Source organism: Suricata suricatta, chromosome 6 (assembly GCF_006229205.1).
Source record: "Suricata suricatta isolate VVHF042 chromosome 6, meerkat_22Aug2017_6uvM2_HiC, whole genome shotgun sequence".
NCBI lineage: Eukaryota > Metazoa > Chordata > Mammalia > Carnivora > Herpestidae > Suricata > Suricata suricatta.
In genome coordinates this window covers 6,684,762-6,704,487 of record NC_043705.1, presented here as the reverse complement: position 1 = coordinate 6,704,487, position 19,726 = coordinate 6,684,762, and the positions used below count along the sequence as shown (strand labels likewise).

General features: G+C 34.8%; 1 protein-coding gene across 2 annotated transcripts in view; it reads left to right on the top strand.

Moving 5' to 3' along the window:
- DMXL1 (Dmx like 1) overlaps nucleotides 1-19,726 on the top strand; it is a 129,574-nt gene that overhangs the window by 87,460 nt on the left and 22,388 nt on the right. The window contains exons 30-35 of one of the 2 annotated variants that reach the window (XM_029941555.1): nucleotides 228-358; nucleotides 2,495-2,580; nucleotides 3,746-3,947; nucleotides 5,422-5,539; nucleotides 8,765-8,827; nucleotides 18,439-18,525. In XM_029941555.1, the coding sequence (XP_029797415.1) occupies nucleotides 228-358; nucleotides 2,495-2,580; nucleotides 3,746-3,947; nucleotides 5,422-5,539; nucleotides 8,765-8,827; nucleotides 18,439-18,525 (687 nt within the window). The remainder of the gene's footprint in view (nucleotides 1-227; nucleotides 359-2,494; nucleotides 2,581-3,745; nucleotides 3,948-5,421; nucleotides 5,540-8,764; nucleotides 8,828-18,438; nucleotides 18,526-19,726) is intronic. The other variant, XM_029941556.1, reaches the window with a different exon arrangement.

Genomic DNA, 19,726 nt, shown 5'->3' with positions numbered 1-19,726 from the left:
CTTTTTGATGTGTTGATAATTCATAAATTTTTTGTTGAATGGCTGAATTAATAAGAGAATTCTGTCAAGACAGGTCAGAGGCATAGGATGTCAAAAAAGCAGCAAATACTGGTTACTTGACTTTCTTACAATGAAGACTTACAATGAAATCTTACTTAGACTCTGTGATTGAATGTTTTAAATCAGGAAGTTGAATGATAAATCCTGTAACTTTTTTTTTTTTTTAGCCTTTTCTCCCACCTTCCCAGAGCAGAGCAGAATATGATTCAGAGGAGAGTCTGGAGAGTGATGAAGATGATGATGATGTTTTAGCTTCCGATTTCCATCTCCAAGAGCATTCTAATTCAAATTCATATAGGTATGGGATATTTAAGTTTCTTTTTAAAAATTCATCATGGCTTATATGCATAATATTTTTGAAAATAATGTATATGAAATTAATAGCTTGTTTAATTATAACACATAACTCAAATTTCTTTAGATGAAATTGTTGGACTCCTTTCTTTAACAATAATTTCACAGTTAATTTATCATCTATGAATCATCCTCACAAATGTTATTAGACTATTCCTTGCCCTTTCCTCCCTGTGATAAACACACTCCACTATTTTAGTCTAGAAAACACAGTATCTTTTCAGTATAATACTAGTGCTCTAAGATGTCAGTGATTACTGTCTTAAAAATGGCTTCCCCATATTATAAAAATCATAAACGTTCAAAATGTTCACCCTCAGCTCCAAAGCTGCATTATCCTTACATTCATGTGTAATGATGTATTATCTTGTCTCTGTGTATACGTTGTATATCTCTGAAAGGTGTATATATTTTATTAAGACATTGTATGTTAATGGCGTAATAGAAAAATAGAAATTTTTCACAAACAATAAGTAGTATATTAGGGAAAATGAAGTAGTCCTTTATTGAAAGGAAAACTTAGGAGATTTTTACTTACCTAGTATACTGTTGTGGTTTTCCTGAATATACAAAATATTTACATGGCTCAAAAGTCAAACTGTGTAATTTAATAACAACAAAAACAAAACAATCCAGTTTATAAAACGGGGCAAATGACCTGAGTAGTTGTTTATCCAAAGAAGATATACAGATGGCCAATAAGCACATGAAAAGATGCTCGCTGTCACTAATCATTAGGAAAATGCAAATTGAAGCCACAGTGAGAGATCACTTCACACTCCTTAGCATGACTGCTGTCAAAATGAAAATAACAAGAATGTGGAGAAATTGGGCCCTTTGTGCCCTTTGGGTGGGAATATGAAACGGTAGCACCGCTGTGGAAAACATCATGGCAGACCCTCAGAAATTAAAACCAGAATTACCACACGACCCAGCAGCTTCATTTCTGAGTGTGTACCCAAATGATTTAAAATAAACCAGGTCTTGAACAGGTATTTGTACAAACCATGTTAATAATAGCATTATTCCTAATAGCCAGGAGGTAAAAATACTATGTCTCTGTTGACAGATGAAGGTAGTATATACCTATAGTGGAATATTATTCAACCTACAGAAAGGATGGACATTCTGACACATGTTACAACATGGATGAGCCTGGAGGACAGTATGCTCAGTGAAGTAAAGCAGTCACAGAAAGACAAATACTGTGTAATGCCATATGTGAGATACTTAAGAGTAGTCAAATGCATAGAGACAGAAGCTCTCTATGAATGGCGGTGGCCAGGGACTAGGAGGAGGGAGAATGGGCAGATTATCACTTAAGGGAATAGTTCTAATTTTGCAAGATGAAAAGAGTTGTAGAAATAGATGGTGGTGATGGTTGCACAAGAATGTGAATATACTTAATGCCACTGAACCTTACACTTAAAAATAGTTAAGATGGTAAGCTCTATGTTATGTGTATTTTACCACAATTTAAAGTAATAAAAAGCCAGTACTCTAAAAAATAAATGTGTTGCACTTTAAGAGAAACTAAAGTTTTTTTAATAAAAAAAGCAGAACTATATAAAAATGTGAAACTGGAAGTCTCTCGTATCAGTCTTCCACTCATTTCCTCCTCTATACCCACTTTTGTTAGGTACTGTTTTATCTGCCTGTTTGCAAAATAATCGTGTGTGTATGTAAACTCTTATTTCCCTGCTTTCTTACATGGAAGGTAGCATGTAAGCATACTATATATAGTGTTCTATAATTCGCTTATTTATTAACACATACTGGAGCTCACTTCATATTAACACTTCGAGGTCCTTCTCCATTCCTTTTTAATGGCAACCTTTATATTCTGTGGTTCAAAACCATAGTGTTTCAATCCCTCTTTTCCTGGGGATAATTGGTTCTTTCTACTCTTTTGCTATTTTAGATAACGCTGACATGAGTAACTGCATGCATACAGTGTTTTGTTTTGGGGGAAGTATATCTGCAGGGTAGATTCTTGATGCTTAAATTGTTGGATTAAAGAGTGGTGTACTTTTCTGAAACCCTACGTACATTTTTAACATATCTCCTGTTTTATTTTTAGTTGGTCGTTGATGCGCTTGGCAATGGTGCAGTTGGTACTCAACAATCTGAAGACTTTCTATCCCTTTGCAGGTCACGATCTTGCAGGTAATAAATATCTTAACATGAACTAATATTCCCAGTGCTTTTGAATTACTATTTTTTTTCCAAATAGTGGAGAAGAGCTTTAGTAACTTCTTATTGTAGAAGATAGATTTCTTTTAACCAACCCAACCATCTATAAATATTTTATATATAGGTGCCCTTATGAGGACATCATCCAAGAAAGCAGGGAATCTGAACCTGAGGTGATTGACTATATTGAGACTTTATTTGTAGCTATAGCCAACGCGATGGGGGATTTAAAAGCAATAGACACATAGAAAACTAAACATGTGCAAAGACTTAGTGGTTCTTAAGTCCAGGGGAAGAAAAGATTGTACAGAAAGGAAGGGGCATGATAGTATACCACATGGTTCAGCTATGATCTATATTTATAAATAGATATAATAAGGTAAACATGAAAACACCAATTTAACCAAAAATTATTATGTGACTATATCGCAGTGATGGAGAGACAATTTTATTTTCATATCCCATAGTAATAAATTAGTACATCATTGCTGAAATTGAAAAATCACTAATTCACAGGATAAGCATGTATTAGGTCTTCAGAGGTAAACAGGAATAGCTAGAAGTCAAAAGAGAATGAAGAAGCATGTGAATGAAAGCGTACAGAACTAGAAAGTGTTGAATTTACTGGTAAATATTTTTAACTTTTTTTTACTTTTGTGTATTATTTTGATTTTCTAAATAAGGTTAAACTATACCCATATAGAATTGAGTACACATATATACCATATAGAAATATATACCATATAGAAATTAAAGATTTAAAGCAATTATTTTTCCTCTAAAATATATTTTTATAATATTTAGGTACATTTCTTTCATGTAAAATTAGAGCCAGAAGCAGTAATTGATATAACAATACTTTATATCATGAGTCATAAATATTATTCCAAGTTGTACTTGTAAAGCTCTGATACAATTTTGACTTAGATATCTCTTTTTTTCTGAGGCTCAGGGCAACCTAATTATGTTGAAATACAGATTCATTACATGTTTTTTTTTTAATCCTGTGGATTTCTGTGCCCCCCTCTCTTCTATACTTCCTCTGCCAAAATGTATCTCCTCTCAGTCATTCTTACAGTTGAATGTGACATTTTACTGCAGAAGACAGATGTGGGTCATTTTTATTTTCTCTTTCTAGAACTTCCAGTTAGTTCCCCACTTTGTCATGCAGTTCTGAAAACTCTTCAGTGTTGGGAACAAGTTCTTCTCCGACGACTTGAAATCCATGGTGGGCCACCTCAAAACTATATCTCAAGTCATACCTCTGAAGAGAGTTTGTCTGCAGGTCCTGCACTTCTCCGCCATAAAGCTTTGCTGGAACCTACAAACACTCCTTTCAGGTAGGTTTTCCTATGGATACTGGCTTTAAATTTATTTTAGTGTTTATTTACTTATTTTTGAGAGAGAGAGAGAGAGAGAGAAGCACAAGTGGAGTGGGGACGGGCAGAGAGGGACACATAGAATCCGAAGCAGGTTCTAGGCTCCAAGCTGTCAACTCAGAGCCTGATGCAGGGCTCGAACCCACTAACTGCAAGATCATGACCTGAGCCAGAGTCAGATGCTTAACTGACTGAGACACCCAGGTGCCTTCTATGGATACTTGTGTTTAAGTTAGAGTTTTACTATCAGAATGCTATCAATTAGTAATTAAAAAAAAATTCTTGGGGCTTCTGGGTGGCTCACTCGGTTGAGCGTCCAGCTTTGGCTCACGGTTTGTGGGTTTGAGCCCTGTGTTGGGCTCTGTGCTGACAGCTAGCTCAGAGCCTGGAGCCTACTTCAGATTCTGTGTCTCCCCGTCTCTCTGACCCTCCCCTGCTCACACTGTCTCTCTCCATCTCTCAAAAATAAATAAAAACATAAAAAAATTTTTTTTTAATTCTTAAGGCCTTCTGTGTCTAATTTGCAGTTCTTGCTTAGCTTATATATGTGTCTCTGTTTGATGTATATTGTAGGCCAGAGGTTGGCAAACATTTCCTGCAAAGGCCCAGATAATAAATATCTTAGATTTTGCAGATCCTTGAATCCTTATTGCAGCTATTAAACTGCCATTGTAGAGTGAAAGCAACCAGAGACAATAAGTAAAAAAATGGTCACAGCTGTAATCCAATAAACGTTACTTTTGAAAGTGAAAGGCAGGCTGAATTTGACCTGTGGGCCATAGTTTACTTCCGCCCACTCTGGAACCGTGCTTTTAAAATATTTAGTTAGCAAACTGTTGTACTGTCCATGGGGAGATAAAGCATTTGCACCAAATGGTGAATCCAGCGATTGTTTTATCAGTAGAGTCTTGCTACAAAATGTTAACTGAATTAAACAGTGTACTCAGAGGCTTAGTTACACAGTTGATTTGCATTATCTCAGAGGTTCTTAACCATAGTGAGCATCAGTAACCGTTCGTGGGCTGAGGTGTGTTCACAGACACTGGGAGTACCTCTGCCTCTAGATCTCTTCTAGGACGCCTCACTATTTTGGTAGATCCTGTTCATAAGGGTCAGAAACTGCAGCTTGGATCCAAATCCACCCCTCCTGCATTGTAAACAAAATTTACTGAATCACAGCCACACCCTTTCATTTTAATATTACTTACTGGTGCTTTCGGGGTGCTTCCCTTCTTCAGTGGCTGAGTCGAGTGGTTGAAAGGCCATGTAGCCCGGAAAGCCTAAAGTCTTTACAATCAGGTTCTTTAAGAAAAAGTTTGCAGACGATGTGATCTGATTCTAGTTTATTTATTATTATGAACATTCTTACAGTACCAAGATGTGGTCAAGTTAATCAGAAATCTCCAAAGTGTGTAATTCAGTATCCTGTCTCTAGATCTAAACACCACCTGGCGCTGTCTGTGAAGAGACTTTGGCAGTACTTGGTGAAGCAGGAAGAAATCCAGGAAACTTTTATCAGAAATATATTCACAAAGAAAAGATGTCTGAATGAGGTCTGTATAAGTTAAAACCTTTTTTATTCTTTTATTACTGAACTCTTGTATTATGTAACTATAAAGAATAAGTTGTATTTTACAACCCACTTTTGTGCCGTAAATATGTATTATGCGGTTAATACATAGAAAAAGTAATTGAAAATGAGAGAGAACAGGTCAGCATTTTCCTAAGTCAATTTTAAGTAATTCAGACATATTTGGAACTTTTTTTTTCTAAAAAGGTACTGTTTGAGTGAAGATTGTATATCTTGTTTGCTGTCTCTTAGTTGTCATGATTGCCATTTTAGGACATAAAGTAGAAATTTCCCATATTTTTATGTGACTGTTAAAAGAAGTTTATCTTAGAAGTTTAACTGAAACTAGGTTTGTATACTGAGAACATTTCAAATATGTACATTTTCTTTTTATTCTTTTGATTATGCTTCTTAATTTTAGAAATACAATTCATAAGTACACTATGGCTAATTGTGCTTTGCTATTACCATTATAATGATTATTTTTCACTTTTAGTTCAGTGCTTTAAAAAGTTCCATGCTGATGATATGGGGAATTTGCACCGGACTGTAAATTAACGTATTACTTCTTTTCTCTGACAGTATTGCTATAAAAAAAATACCGGGCAAACTCAGTAGTGGATTTAGTGATGGTAGTAATTCCTAATGTCCTCATGGACTCAAGACACACAGCTGGTGTGTGGATCATATCTTGAGAAGCACTGAACTAGTCTGAAAGCAAGCTTTGTATGGTTTTTGAAGTGGGAAGGGGAATAAAGAACGTATTTTACTTGGAGAAATAAGGAAGTAGAATGGCTTCTTTTTCCTGATTTTATGTTATTTTTTTATTTGAGTATAATCACCATATAATGTTACAACAGAGTGACCCAACATGTTTATACATTAGAATGGCTTCTTAATAGACAAGTTACCACAAAGTAAGATGGCATATAATAACCTTAATGAAAAACAGAAAAATTACATAGATCTCATGATCTCTCGGGATAAGCACTATTTTATAAGATGCAACTGTGGGTGCTGTTATTTAGCATTAACCTGATTATGTAAATATATTAGAATTAGCCAAACCAGGAAACAAAATACTTAATTTTTTTATTGACCTATAAAACTTCTAAAATGTGTGCCTTAGGATAACGTTGAAATCTAAGCCAAGAATAGATAAAAGAGGTATAATAAATGAAAGTATTATTTAACCTTATGTAAGCTGTATCTTAAATACTTAGTATATGAATTATAATTAAACAGTTCAAGAAAGTTTTTGGATAAGTAAAATTAAAAATAAATGTACTGGATCAGAGACTAATTAATTAGGGTGTGTGTATTGGTGAGATAATATTCCTGATTTTATTTTAAATATATGTTTGCCTAAAATGATGTATTACAAGTTAAAGCATTTTCATAATAGTGAATAAAACCAACCTGCTTTCTACAGTTTATCCCTGCTTACTGTGGAAAAAGTACATTTGCTGTGCTGGTTGTTCCTTGGGTTTCTCTGACATGCCGTGTAATATGAATATGAAAGTTGGCATATCTATTGCAAGGACAAAATCATTTTTTAAAAACATGGCATATTGATTCATATAGTATAAATATAAGAAACATTTCTCCACTGCTGATATACTCAGTGTATTTGGGAAATTAAATAATTCTCAAACCAAAGCAAAACACTGTCCCAGCACTGGACTGTCTAGTGGAATCGGAGTAGAGCCACTGAGGGAGCAGAGTAGCGTGACCAAGCCACATCCAGAAGGAAGGGCAGCCCGGAGATGAGTCCAGCTACACCTTTTCAGTTCCTTTGCTGCTTTATTTTGAGTTTTCTTCAGAGTTCGATGATACCTTAAGAAAATTTTTCATTTTTGTGTCAGTAATCAAGTGCATGCTTATGAATTTTGTACTGAAAGAAAGCTTTATAAATATTAATGAGCTAAATATTTTCTTTTTTTTCCTGGAAAACAAGTATAATGTAATAATATTTTGCAATATTTTAGCCATTAGATCTAACTTACTTAAAACCTGGCATCATTAATGGTAGATACTAGAAATTAATTGCTACTGTGTTATTGTTTTATCTTCATGGTGATACTTTTTAAAAATAGTGACATTTTGATAAAGGGAATAGGAAAATGAAAAATTTAGTGAATCACAGATGGGAGGGAATTAAATAGAATATTAACCTTATAGAGTTAGTATAGTGTTTAATCTTCACTGGCAAGTTGATTCACTTGTTTTTGCTATTAACAAAATTACCTTCCTTACCTGTCTTTTTTTAGAAAATGATGATTATATTTAAATAGTTTGAGTCCAAGTCACTGTGACTTTTTCATATGGTCAGGAAATAGATACAGGATAGGCTGTGTATTTTGGATGGGAGAATTTTGAGATAGTTTCTTTATTCCTTATTTCTGTGAAAATGAAATTTTCTCCATCTCATGTTAAAATCCTGGTATATCCTCAGATCTTCTCTTTTGCTGTATTGCATTTTTAAAATAGAAGGTCTTTTTTATTTATACTTACTTGGAGATTAAATACAGATGGCTGCAAATTGACTGTATCTGAATGATTCCCAACCAGAAAAAAATACCTGACAGCTATCATCTTTGTCCCTGCTTTGTATTTCTGTTTCCTTCAATTTTCTGAGAACCAAAGGTCTTGAGCCAGTTCTTTCTTTAACAAATGCTAATAATATCCTCTTTTTAGAAGGATGTGTGCCTCCAAGCAGTTTATTATTTCTAGCTATATCATGAGAAGGAGAGAACTAAAAGCCTAGAAACTAAAAGTTTCTAGTCAGGAGGTTTCCCTGAGGCGTGAGGTACCATGATGGAGACATGGCACAGTAGTTTATGAGACCAGTCTGACTAGTTTTCCGCTCAGAGTACTGCGGCATCAGTAGCTCTGAAATTGTAATATTAAGAACTTGGGGCTCAATTTTGCTTTAATACCAGCATTTCAAAAGTCAGTTAAGATTTCATGGGAGGACAAGTAAAATTGGTGGTGGTTATTGAGTGCTGAGGGATTCAGTTTTGCGTAACCCCTAACCATGCACCCCCAATGTGCTTCTTTTAAGATGTATGAGCTTGAAAAATAATAACTCAGTCCAGTGTTGTTTTCTAGTAAATCTGGTTAAGAATATTATAAGAATATCCCCAGTATTTTGCGTGTTATATCTCGTCTTTACTCTTTGTCATGTGGTTATTCTTTCTTGATGAAGTCATTAGAGGACAACTGTGAAACCATCAAAAATTCTATGATGGAGGAGCCAAACATCAATAAGGTACAAAATACCATTCAACTAAAATGAGAAATTGCATTCTTTCACAAGAAAAACACATTGTTTGCATTTGAGTTTTGAACTGGACTTTTGTTTCCAGTGCAGTTAAATTATTGTTCCCTCAGATTATACTCGTTTGATTTCAATAGCTTAAATATGCAATCATAAAAATTGTTTCTGTTTTGTTCATAAGAGAATGCAATTTTGAAGGGAGTTGAATGTAACCTGTTTTGGCTACGGATTTTTCTGAGTAAATGCAACTGAAGTTCTTAATAAGGTATAATTGCAATATCCATTATAGAATTATTATTATAGTATTATTGTTCTGTTTTTGCAAGTGTCATTTTGGAAGTTAACAATGTCTCCTGTGACATTAATTCCTTAAAATATATCAGATACTGTATGTAGCATTTATTGTGCTGGTAGGAATAGCACATACATAGCACATTGCCTTGTGTTTACAAATTTCTCCGAACACTTGAGAACAAGTGTTCTTATGGTAGGAATTTGTGTAATCATGAAATAACCTCCCAAACATTCTGTGATCGTACATTCAAATGTGAGCTATATTAAAGTGACATTTAACTTATGTGTTTCTTACTCTGATTTTAAGATCATTTCAACAAACTAATTATTAGAGGAAAACTTTCTTGAAGATATTTTTTTTAAGGTTACTAATTCGCACTGCTAATTCTTTCCCAAAGAAAATCTTGTGGGTAAAATTGGACAAATAATTCTATGTAATTAATAAAAAAAATTTATTAGCTGCCAAGTGTATGACTCAAGCTTTGGCAAGATAAATATGTTTAGTCCATCCTTTGAAAATGTCTAATGGCCCTTCGGAATGTTGAAAGAATATAATTGAAACTTTTAATCAGTTAACGATAATTTCTTGCCTAAGTTATCATTGATTACTAGTCTGTACATTATCATGAAGTCTTGTCTGAAGATTTTTCTTTTGGCACTATTAACAAATACTTAGAATGTGGTACTTCTGTAGTCATCACACTACATTAAAAGGTAGTCATTCTAGGGGCACCTGGGTGGCTCAGTCGGTTAAGCCTCCGGCTTCGGCTCAGGTCAGATCTCACGTTCGTGAGTTTGAGCCCCGCGTCAGGCTCTGTGCTGACCGCTAGCTCAGAGCCTGGAGCCTGCTTCCAGTTCTGTGTCTCCTTCTCTCTCTGACCCTCTCTCTCTCATACTCTGTCTCTCTCTGTATCGAAAATAAATAAAACATTAAAAAAAATTTTTAAAAAAAAAAAGGTAGTCATTCTGTGTGTTTAGTTAACATCAACCATTTTTGGCCAGGATTTTCCAAGCATCTGCTATAATTTTGTTTAAAATAGTTTTATCGTGGGGGCACCTGGGTGGCTCAGTCGGGTGGGTGAGCGTCCGGCTTCGGCTCAGGTCATGATCTCACAGTTTGTGGGTTTGAGTCCCGTGTCGGGCTCTGTGCTGACAGCTCAGAGCCTGGAGCCTGCTTCGGATTCTGTGTGTCCCCCTCTCTCTGCGCCTCCTCCTCCATTCATGCTCTGTTTCTCTCTGTCTCAATAATAAATAAACAAAATAATAATAATAAATAAACATTAAAAATTTTAAATAGTTATATCATGTATACCTGACTCAAAATAACTGCACATATTTATTAAAGTATAGCTTGATTAATCTTGGCATATATATACACTGGTAAAGCCATTACCATAGCCAAGAAAATGAATATGGTCATTACTGCCAAAATGTCAATCTCTGACTCCTTTCTTTTCACCTCTGCCCTCTTCCTCTTATAGGCAGCTACCAATCTGCTTCTTCATATTATAGATTAGCTTGCATTTTCTGGAATTTTATGTAAATGGAATCATACAATGTATGTTTTTATTCCCCTAGCATAATTATTTTGAGATTCCTCCATGCTGGGTATTTCATTAATTCATTCCTTTTTATCGCTGAGCTGTATTCATTGTATAGCTGTACCATAATTTGTTTATTTTATTTGTGGATGACCACTTGAGCTCTTTTCGTTTCAGAAATAAGAATGCTCACAGTAGTCATATATAGGTCCCTGGGGTTGGGCATATGCTTTCATTTCTCTTATTGCAATGCTTAGGAGTGGAATGGCCAGATTTTATCCTAGGTCTGTGGTTAACTTTGCAAGAAACTACTTCCGTATATTCCAAGGTGATGGTACCATTTTATATTCCCAGCAGCAGGAGATCGTATCTCAGTTGCTCTACCTCCTCACCAGTGCTTGGTATGGTCAGCCTTTTTGTTTTAGGCATTCTAGTAGTTGTGCATTGGTTTTAATTTACTTTGACCATCATGTATTTATTTGTCACATAATTTTTGAGGTTGAAGTGTCTTTTCAAATGTTGTGTCTTTTTTTTTTTACTGGGTTTTCTTAATAGAGTTTTAAAAGTTGTTTATATTTTTTAAATAAGTTGTGTATCACATTTGCAAATATTTTCTCCTACTTACATGCCTTTTTATTCTCTACCATTTCTTTTATAAACTGAGAAGTTTTTAATTGATACATTGGTCCTCATCAAAATTTGTTTTGTGTATGGATGTTCTTTTTTGTGCCATATCTAAGGAATCTTTGCCTAACCTAAAACTCAAAAAGATTTTCTCCACCTCTGCTCTAGTTTTAGTTTAACAATTAGTGAAGACTACTTCCATTACTACAGCTTTCCAACTAAGTAAATCTAAAGCTCTGCCCTACAAAGAAATCCTAACTTTCAGTCCCATATTGAACAGAAATGGTGAAAGCAGACATTTTTATCTTGTTCTTGATCTTGAGAAAAGCATTCTGTTTTTTGTCTTTAAGTATGCTGTATTCTATATGGTTATTATAGATACCCTTTATAAGATTGAGGAGGTTTCTTCTGTTCCTAGCTTATTGAAAATTTTTAGTCCATAATAGTTGCTGGATTTTGCCACTTGTCTTTGTTGTTGTTACTATTGAGATGTTCATATGGTTTTTCTTATTTTAGTCTGTAAATATGACTAAGTAGGTTGATGGACTTGTTTGATGTTAAATGAACCTTCCATGCTCTGGCTAAGCTTCATTTGCTCATGATGTGTTTGTTATCTTTTTTATATATTGGTATATTTGTTAAAAATTTTGTTAAGATTTTTGCATTTATGTTAATGAATATAGCATTAGTTTACCTATAATATTTTGGGTTTTTTTTTTTTTTTTGGTTTTAAACTAAAGCTGGACTCATATGTTGGGAAATATTCCCTTTAATTTTTTGGAAAAAATTTATGTAGAACTAGTATTATTTCTTTCTTCAGTGTTTGGTAGAATTCACCAGAGAAAACATCTTGGCTTGGAGTTTTTTACCTACAAATTCAGTTTCTTTAACATAAAGGGAAAGTCAGGTTGTTTATTTTTTCTTGAGTGAAATTTAGTAGTCCATGTCTTTAAAGAAATTTGCTTCATTTTGGGTGTCAAATTTAGTAGTATAAAGTTATTCATAATATTCCCCTATTCTTTTAATATACAAGAAAATTTGTGGTGATGTCACCTCATTTCTCTGCTAGTTGTGAAAACAAAGTTACATCTTGAATATTTTTATTTCCTAATATTTAGGGTATATGTGTTCTTTTATATTCACTTGCCAGCTTCCTATTTCCTTCCAATGTGCCTTTGATATTCTTTAGATCTCGTTTTACTTTGTTTTACTTAATTATATCATTAGAGCAGTGATGAAGTGCCAGTGCCCTGCTTTACATTGTGGAAGGTGACAGTGACTGAAAATCACTGGTGAGACCTCTAGCTCTGTTGTGGGACCTTAAGCTCTTTACATCCTTGAAGGCTCATTTACTCTAATGTATAAAATTAGAGTTGATAATTTGAAACATGCTCACTGCTCTAATTAAAATAGTAGCGAAGCCCTGAAGTTAGTCTGTTATGTTCCTTTTTCCTTCAGTTCTTATAGGAAGCTCTATGGAACCTGAACATTTTTTAGATAATTTCCTATATAAAATTTTTTCTTTTTTAAAGTTGTGGTAAAATATACATGTAAAATTTGCCATTTTAATTGTTTTAAGTGTACAGCTCTGTAGCAGTGAGTATATTCACTTTGTTTGCACCCATCACCACCAAGCATCTACAGAACTGAAGCAGTAACTCTCTACTTCCTCCGTCCTGCGTGGCCTAGCCCCAGCCAACTACCGTTCTTTTTCCTTTTGGTCTCTATGAACTTTACTATCCTGGGTGTCTGTGTAAGTGAAATCAGACAATACCTGCCATTTTGTGACTCAGCATAACATCTTCAGCCTCATCTGTGTTGTAGTAGGTATCAGAATCTCCTCCCGGTTTAGGGTAAATAGTGTTCCATTGTGTATATGTCACAGACACTGTTTATCCAGTCATCTTTCATGGACATTTGGGTTGTTTTCATCTTCTGGCTGTTGTGAGTAATGCTATTGTGAACAATGACATGTATACATATCGGTTTAAGTCTCTGATTTCAGTTCCTTTTGACATAGACCCAGAAATGGATTTGCTGTAACATATGGTAATTCTGTCATTTTTCATTTGCATAATCTATTAACATCTCTTTTAGTACTAGTATTAGGATTTTTTTTCTTCACATATCCAACCCAATCAGATTTTATTTTATTTTTTTATTTTTTTATTTTTAAATTTGCATCCCAGTTAGCATATAAGTGCAACAATGATTTCAGGAGTAGATTCCTTAATGCCCCTTCTTATCTTTTCCTCCACTGAATTGCCTTTTCCTCCTTTTAAAAAACCACTTGATAGGGGTGCCTGGGTGGCTCAGTTGGTTAAGCATCCAACTTTGGCTCAGGTCATGATCTCATGGTTCATGGGTTCAAGCCCCGCATCGGGCTCTGTGCTGACAGCTCAGAGCCTGGAGCCTGCTTCAGATTCTGTGTCTCCCTCTCTCTCTGCCCCTCCCCCACTTGTACTGCTTTTCAAAAATAAATAAATGTTAAAAAAAGTTTTTAAAAAGTTCTCATATGAGTGAAGTCATATGATATTTGTCTCTCTCTGATTTCACTTAGCCTAGTACCTTCTAATTCCATCCACATAGTTGCAAATGGCAAGATATAATTCTATTTAATTGCAGAGTAATACTCCATTATATATATTCACCACATCATCTTTATCCATTCATCTTTCAATGGATATTTGCAGCCCAATCAGGTTTTAAACCATGGCCTGAAACCTTTCATTAAGGTTTACATTAAAGTTACATTAAATTTCACATTAAGATCATATCATTGTGATTTTTTACTCTGATTTTATATTGTATGGCCTTTAGCAAATTAAATTGTTTCATGCAAGTTCTGGTTTTCTTTAGCTGACCTTATGTTTCCACTTACTTCCTTTCCCACCTTACATTTCATGACCCATCGTTATGAAAAGTCCTCAACCCTCTATTCTCTCTCCCAAACCTGTTTACATGCAACTTTCCATCTATTCTGTGCCTTTGTAACCAAACATGAGTTCACTCCTTGGTGACTTACAAACTACATCAGATTGAGTTGTCACACAAAGAAAATTTTGTTAGCAGCAAATAAGGAGATTATGGGTAATGGCTTCCAAAGCCATGACTTCTGGTGCAGAAGTGGATGGATTCCTTTTTTATTTGGGATTAGGATGAATATCTAGATAGGGAAGCCTTGTCATCCTGTGTAGAGGCGGGCATAAGGTCACACATGTGCCCTTAAGGAAACGTGCCTGTACACACACTGTATGTTGTGTAACTGAGGCTGTGCTCAAGGAGTTGTGGAGAGGTTTTAGTGTTATAATGAGGGAGAGGTAGTAATAGGTCATTCTAGAGGTCACTCTGTAGTCCATCTGTGTAGTCTGGAGTCATGGGTTAAGTTCAGACTGACTTGCCAGTCTTGTCAGGGCAGTTGCTATTGCCAGATGGGTGTTTTTGCCTTCTGCTCCCCTGAGTTAAGAGATAAGCTAGGGGATGCCTGGGTGGCTTAGTTCAGCCTCTGACTTTGGCTCAGGTCGTGATCTCAAGCTTCATGGGTTCGATCCCCACATCCAGCTCTGCACTGACAGCCCAGAGCCTGGAGCCTGCTTTGGATTCTGTGTCTCCCTCTGTTTCTGCCCCTCTCCTGCTCATGCTCTGTCTCTCTCTGTCTCTCAAAAATAAATACACATTAAAATAATTTTTAAAAAATAGAAATATAAGCTGAAAAGAGCTTAAGGAAAAATGTGGGACAAATGTCATTGAATACAAGCAGGTGGATAGTAAAGGTTAGATCTTGGGGACTAGCTGGTGACACCTTCACCCAAAGAACTGAACAGGGATGAAGAAAAAGCATAAACAGCAGGAGTTTGCCTTACTTAAAATTTATAGGCACAATTCCCAAATTAAATTACCCAACACTCAAAATAAATTACTCTGTAGTACTTGTTTTCTTTTGTTTTCCATTCTCCCCACTTTTACTCTCTTTCCTAAAGCTTCCAGGATTCCTTAGCTATTTCCTACCAATGAAGACCATGTTCTGTTATCAAAATAAGTGCAGTCAGGGGGATGGAGACTAATGTTCTCACCACCACATCTTACTTCTGCTCTGTGTGCAGACATTTTGTTCTTTGTCTAACAACAGATAGACGGTCACTCTTTTGTCTAAGACTAGATCTTCCATTTGTACACTGATCCTAGCTGCTCTTACCTCCCCAAGGACTTGTTTCAGCATTTATCCCTCCTGGCCCACCCGTCTTCCATGATAATATTTACCTCTCTCTTAGATTATTCTCTCTGTAAGCAAATATATTTCATTGTCTTTCTTTCACATGAAAACCAAAAATCCTACCTGTGAATCTGTCTACTACCCCACTTCTCTAATCCTCTGTGTAGGAAAATTCATTTATAGAATTGCCTATAAAGACACTATGGAAGACTTAAAGAGTAATGTTGCAGACACTCCTTGGAGGAACCACCTAGTTTAAGAAATAAAACATTATCCATTCATGTGAGTACCTCTGTGAATCTTCCCTGATGGATTTATCTCCCTATTAACCATGTGTCTCTCTAATCTGGATAACTGTTATCTCCAGCCCACTCCACTGAGGTTTTACTAGTCAAAGTCACCCTTGACTCCCAGTATGCTGAATTCAGTAGTTCTGTCTTCCTTTAATTAACTTTTTCAGTATCTTTTGATACTGGTGACCACAGCCACTTTTTGGAAACTCTTGCTTCTCTTGTTTTCTGTAACATCATATTTGATTATTTAGTATTCATACTTGGAGAATGTTTCTTGTTATGTCAGTTTATTCTGTCAATATTTCTCTTTTTTAAAACTACTTCCATTTTCCCCCTTTTTCTGAAACAATTGGGTAATTAGGACTTTGTTCTGTAAGATTTTCTATTCCCTGTTTTTACTGTTTGGTTTAGCTCATGGTTAAATATCATTCATAGGCTGATAATTCTTTAATCTCGCTAACCCATTCATTTCCTGAATTCTGGATTTGACTTCTTAATCTAATAGCTACCTCACCCTGAATGTGAAAACAAGAATTTTCTGTCTTCTCATCTTAATCTAAATCCTTATTTTTCCTTCACTTTTGTCTCATTAAATGGTACCTTCACTTACCCTGTTTTTAGATCTGAAAACTAGGAGTTATCCTTGCCTTTTTTTACTCTTACTGTAATTTCAGTCCATTAGCAAAATTTCTCCTGATTTCAACCACTTATCACTGCCACCATTGCTACTGCCCTAACTGAGCCCAGATCTACCTCTATCGCAACTGTTCTCACACCCTTTATACTTTACCTCACAACATCCAGAATTCTCTAAACCCTGCGGTGTCTTTCTAGCTCCAAAATGAAATCTGAATTCTTCATTGTGGTTTTAAGACTCTTTGCAAGCTGAATCCTGCCTGGTCTTCAATCTCCTCTCCTAGCACTTGTCATTGTTCTCAAAATTAAGTACACAGAAGCTTTTAAGATGGAAAATACCATTCCTTCCCTCTCCCTCCACTTGATTCTAAAGCAGGTGATCTTGGGACCATAATATTAAAAAATAATGTTTTATTAAATCTAGATTTGGAGAAGACAGGCATGTATTTTGACTTTGAAGAAGCTTATTAAGTTTATGCCTACAGGAGCCTTTTCCCCCATCAGGGTCAAGTTTGAAAGAACTCTGCAAGTAAAACTAGTATGTTTCCTCCACCCCCGCCCCACCCCTGTTAGCAGGAAATAACATACTCCTCTGCTGCCTGCAAGCATCATTTGTCTTTCTTTACAATTTCTTCAAAATGTAGTGGTAGACACATAGTATACTTTAAATACAAGATACCATAGATAAGTGACTAAGTTTGGATTTTGTCATAAAGTTACAGAATTTGAAGTTAAGATTTTTCTTAGAAGAGAAGTTGATCCTGAAATCAACCAAAATGTTTGGCAAACACTAAAAATCTTTGGTTTGTTACCAGGTTGCATTTTAGATTTGAATATGTTTGACATCACCTAGTGACTAGGAGTTTAGTTTGCATAGGATTATTAGGGTTTTTATCTTACTGCGTCTCAACTCTGTACTTCAACAGTCTTTCTTATTTGCCATTTAAAAAAAATACTGCTAACTACTCATTTCTGTTGGTCAAACAATGGATGGGCATTGGCGATGATTTTATCTAAACTTTGCAGAAATTAAATTTGTTATATTCTTATTTTAAATTAATAACATCTGCACTTCAGACGTTATTATGGTTAAATGACGTTAAATGGTGAGTTGTGACCATTTTATACTAATTCATTTTAAAGAGTGACGGTTAGGGATATAAAATAAGATGAAACAATATCCTGTGTTAACATTTTAATTCTTAATAACTTCCTTCTCCTTTTACCTCTGTTTATTTTAATAAATATTGATTTTATACAGTATTCTCTTCTGAGTTCAAAGGCCTTGTATATACCTCCTTTGGGGTAAGCTAAAGGTCAGAAGTTTCCCTCATCTAAAGTACATTGAAGTATAGTTTACTCAGCTAGTAAGATGACTATGGACCTGGAGAAGTTACTGTGCCTTTCAGGGTTTTAGGTTGTTTCTTATTTTTATAAATTAAAAATTGTTTTACACCAGGAGTCAGTGTACGACCCATATTTGAGTTGTTCTTTTATAGGCAGTAAACTAAGAATAAGAATGGTCCTTATATTTTTAAAAGGTTGTTTGAAAAAATAAAAAGATTAATATGCAACAGTGAGTCTCTGTGATGTGCAAAACCTAAAAATATGTAATTTTGACCTAATACTTATTAAATATTATCAAAGGATTATAATACTAAGAAATAGAGTAAACAAAGCTTATTTTAAAAATTAGAATGTCTTGATCCTTTAAAGTTAATTCGTTGCAGTTAATTTATTGGGAATATAAGCAGTTAATGAAGTTGTATTTTGTATCAGGTGTCTCTTTATATATGAAAAGGCAGACTTGAAAGAGTTTAAATTTCCCTGGTCACATGAGCTTTATTTTAGGGATGATTAGCATGTAAAACAATACCTTAGGATATGAGATATTTTAAAAGTTTCTTTAATTTATGCAAGTATTAAATGATAGGTTGGCATATATTATTTTTTCTATGATTAAAATCACTGTGTTTTTATGTTTTATTTCCTTCCATTTAGATAGAAGCAGACTTGGGATATCCTGGAGGTAAAGCAAGGATTATTCACAAGGAATCTGATATCATTACTGCCTTTGCTGTTAATAAAGTAAGCACATAGACTATTCTGTATCCGTGGCTGAAGAATGTCCCGTTTTGTCAGTTTATGCAGTATTGGTATTTTTCTCTCTGAAAACTACTTCCTATTGCGTAAATTGCAATCCGAATAAGTTACTTTATAAAATGATTATATTGTTTGATAATTACATTTTGCATATATAGCACATAAGATAGTGTTTGATTACCATACAGAGAGAATACCAAGCATTTATATATTCAATTGCCTTGAAAACTTTATAACACATTATAGCATTTAATCCAAAGAAAAGATTTTTTGTTTTCCCTCTGTGAGTATGTTGAATGTGGTTACTAATATTAGATCCAGTGTAAGCTTTGGTACGACCTGGAGGAGTTCTCCCTCTGCCATGCGCTCCAGTAGCTGCCTCGTGTTTCCTCCACACTCCTTGGTCTTTACTCATCGTCTCCCTAATGCTGTCTGTAAGCGCCTCACAGAAGACAGAACCTTGGATACACAGTATTCCAGGGTCAGAATTACTTTATCATTTTCTTCTGTCTTCCCTAAATGCCTTACTGCACAATTTTATTTATACACACGCACACACATAAATATACATACTGAGTATGTGTATCTTTTTTCAAGTATTCCTAATTTTAAAATAATTTTTAAGTATTATTTAGGTAAATATTCTATGGCATTACCCATTCATTAGTCATTTCACCAGTTGTTTCTCCATCGTCCTATTCTCTGTCTCTCTTTTTTTTTCTCCTGGATAGTTCCTTTGTCATTCTGTCCTCATCCTTCCCTGTGTCCTTGGTCTTTTCTCCATCTTATACATGCCCCCAAACAGTGCCTGGTTCTTTTGAAGACAGGCAAGTTTGGAATCAGCCCCTTAGCTAGACAGTTCTTATGTTCTAGGATCTATGTAATATGTGTGTGTGTATATAATACATATATATACATGTATATACATATATGTATATGTATGTATGTCAGAATCAAATACAAAATTATTGTCCATACCCAACAAGTATCTTCTTTCCTCTGATGAAAATATGATTTTAAATATTTTGTGCTATAAAATAAACTAGCTTCATTTTCGTTTGTTGGATGTATATAAGTAACAAGTAATGAACAGTCATTCACATATATAAAATCTGTGGTTTGCTGTGTAAGAAAAGTGTACCTGTTTAATTTTTATTTCTCCTGACTTATTATTGTTTTACATCCT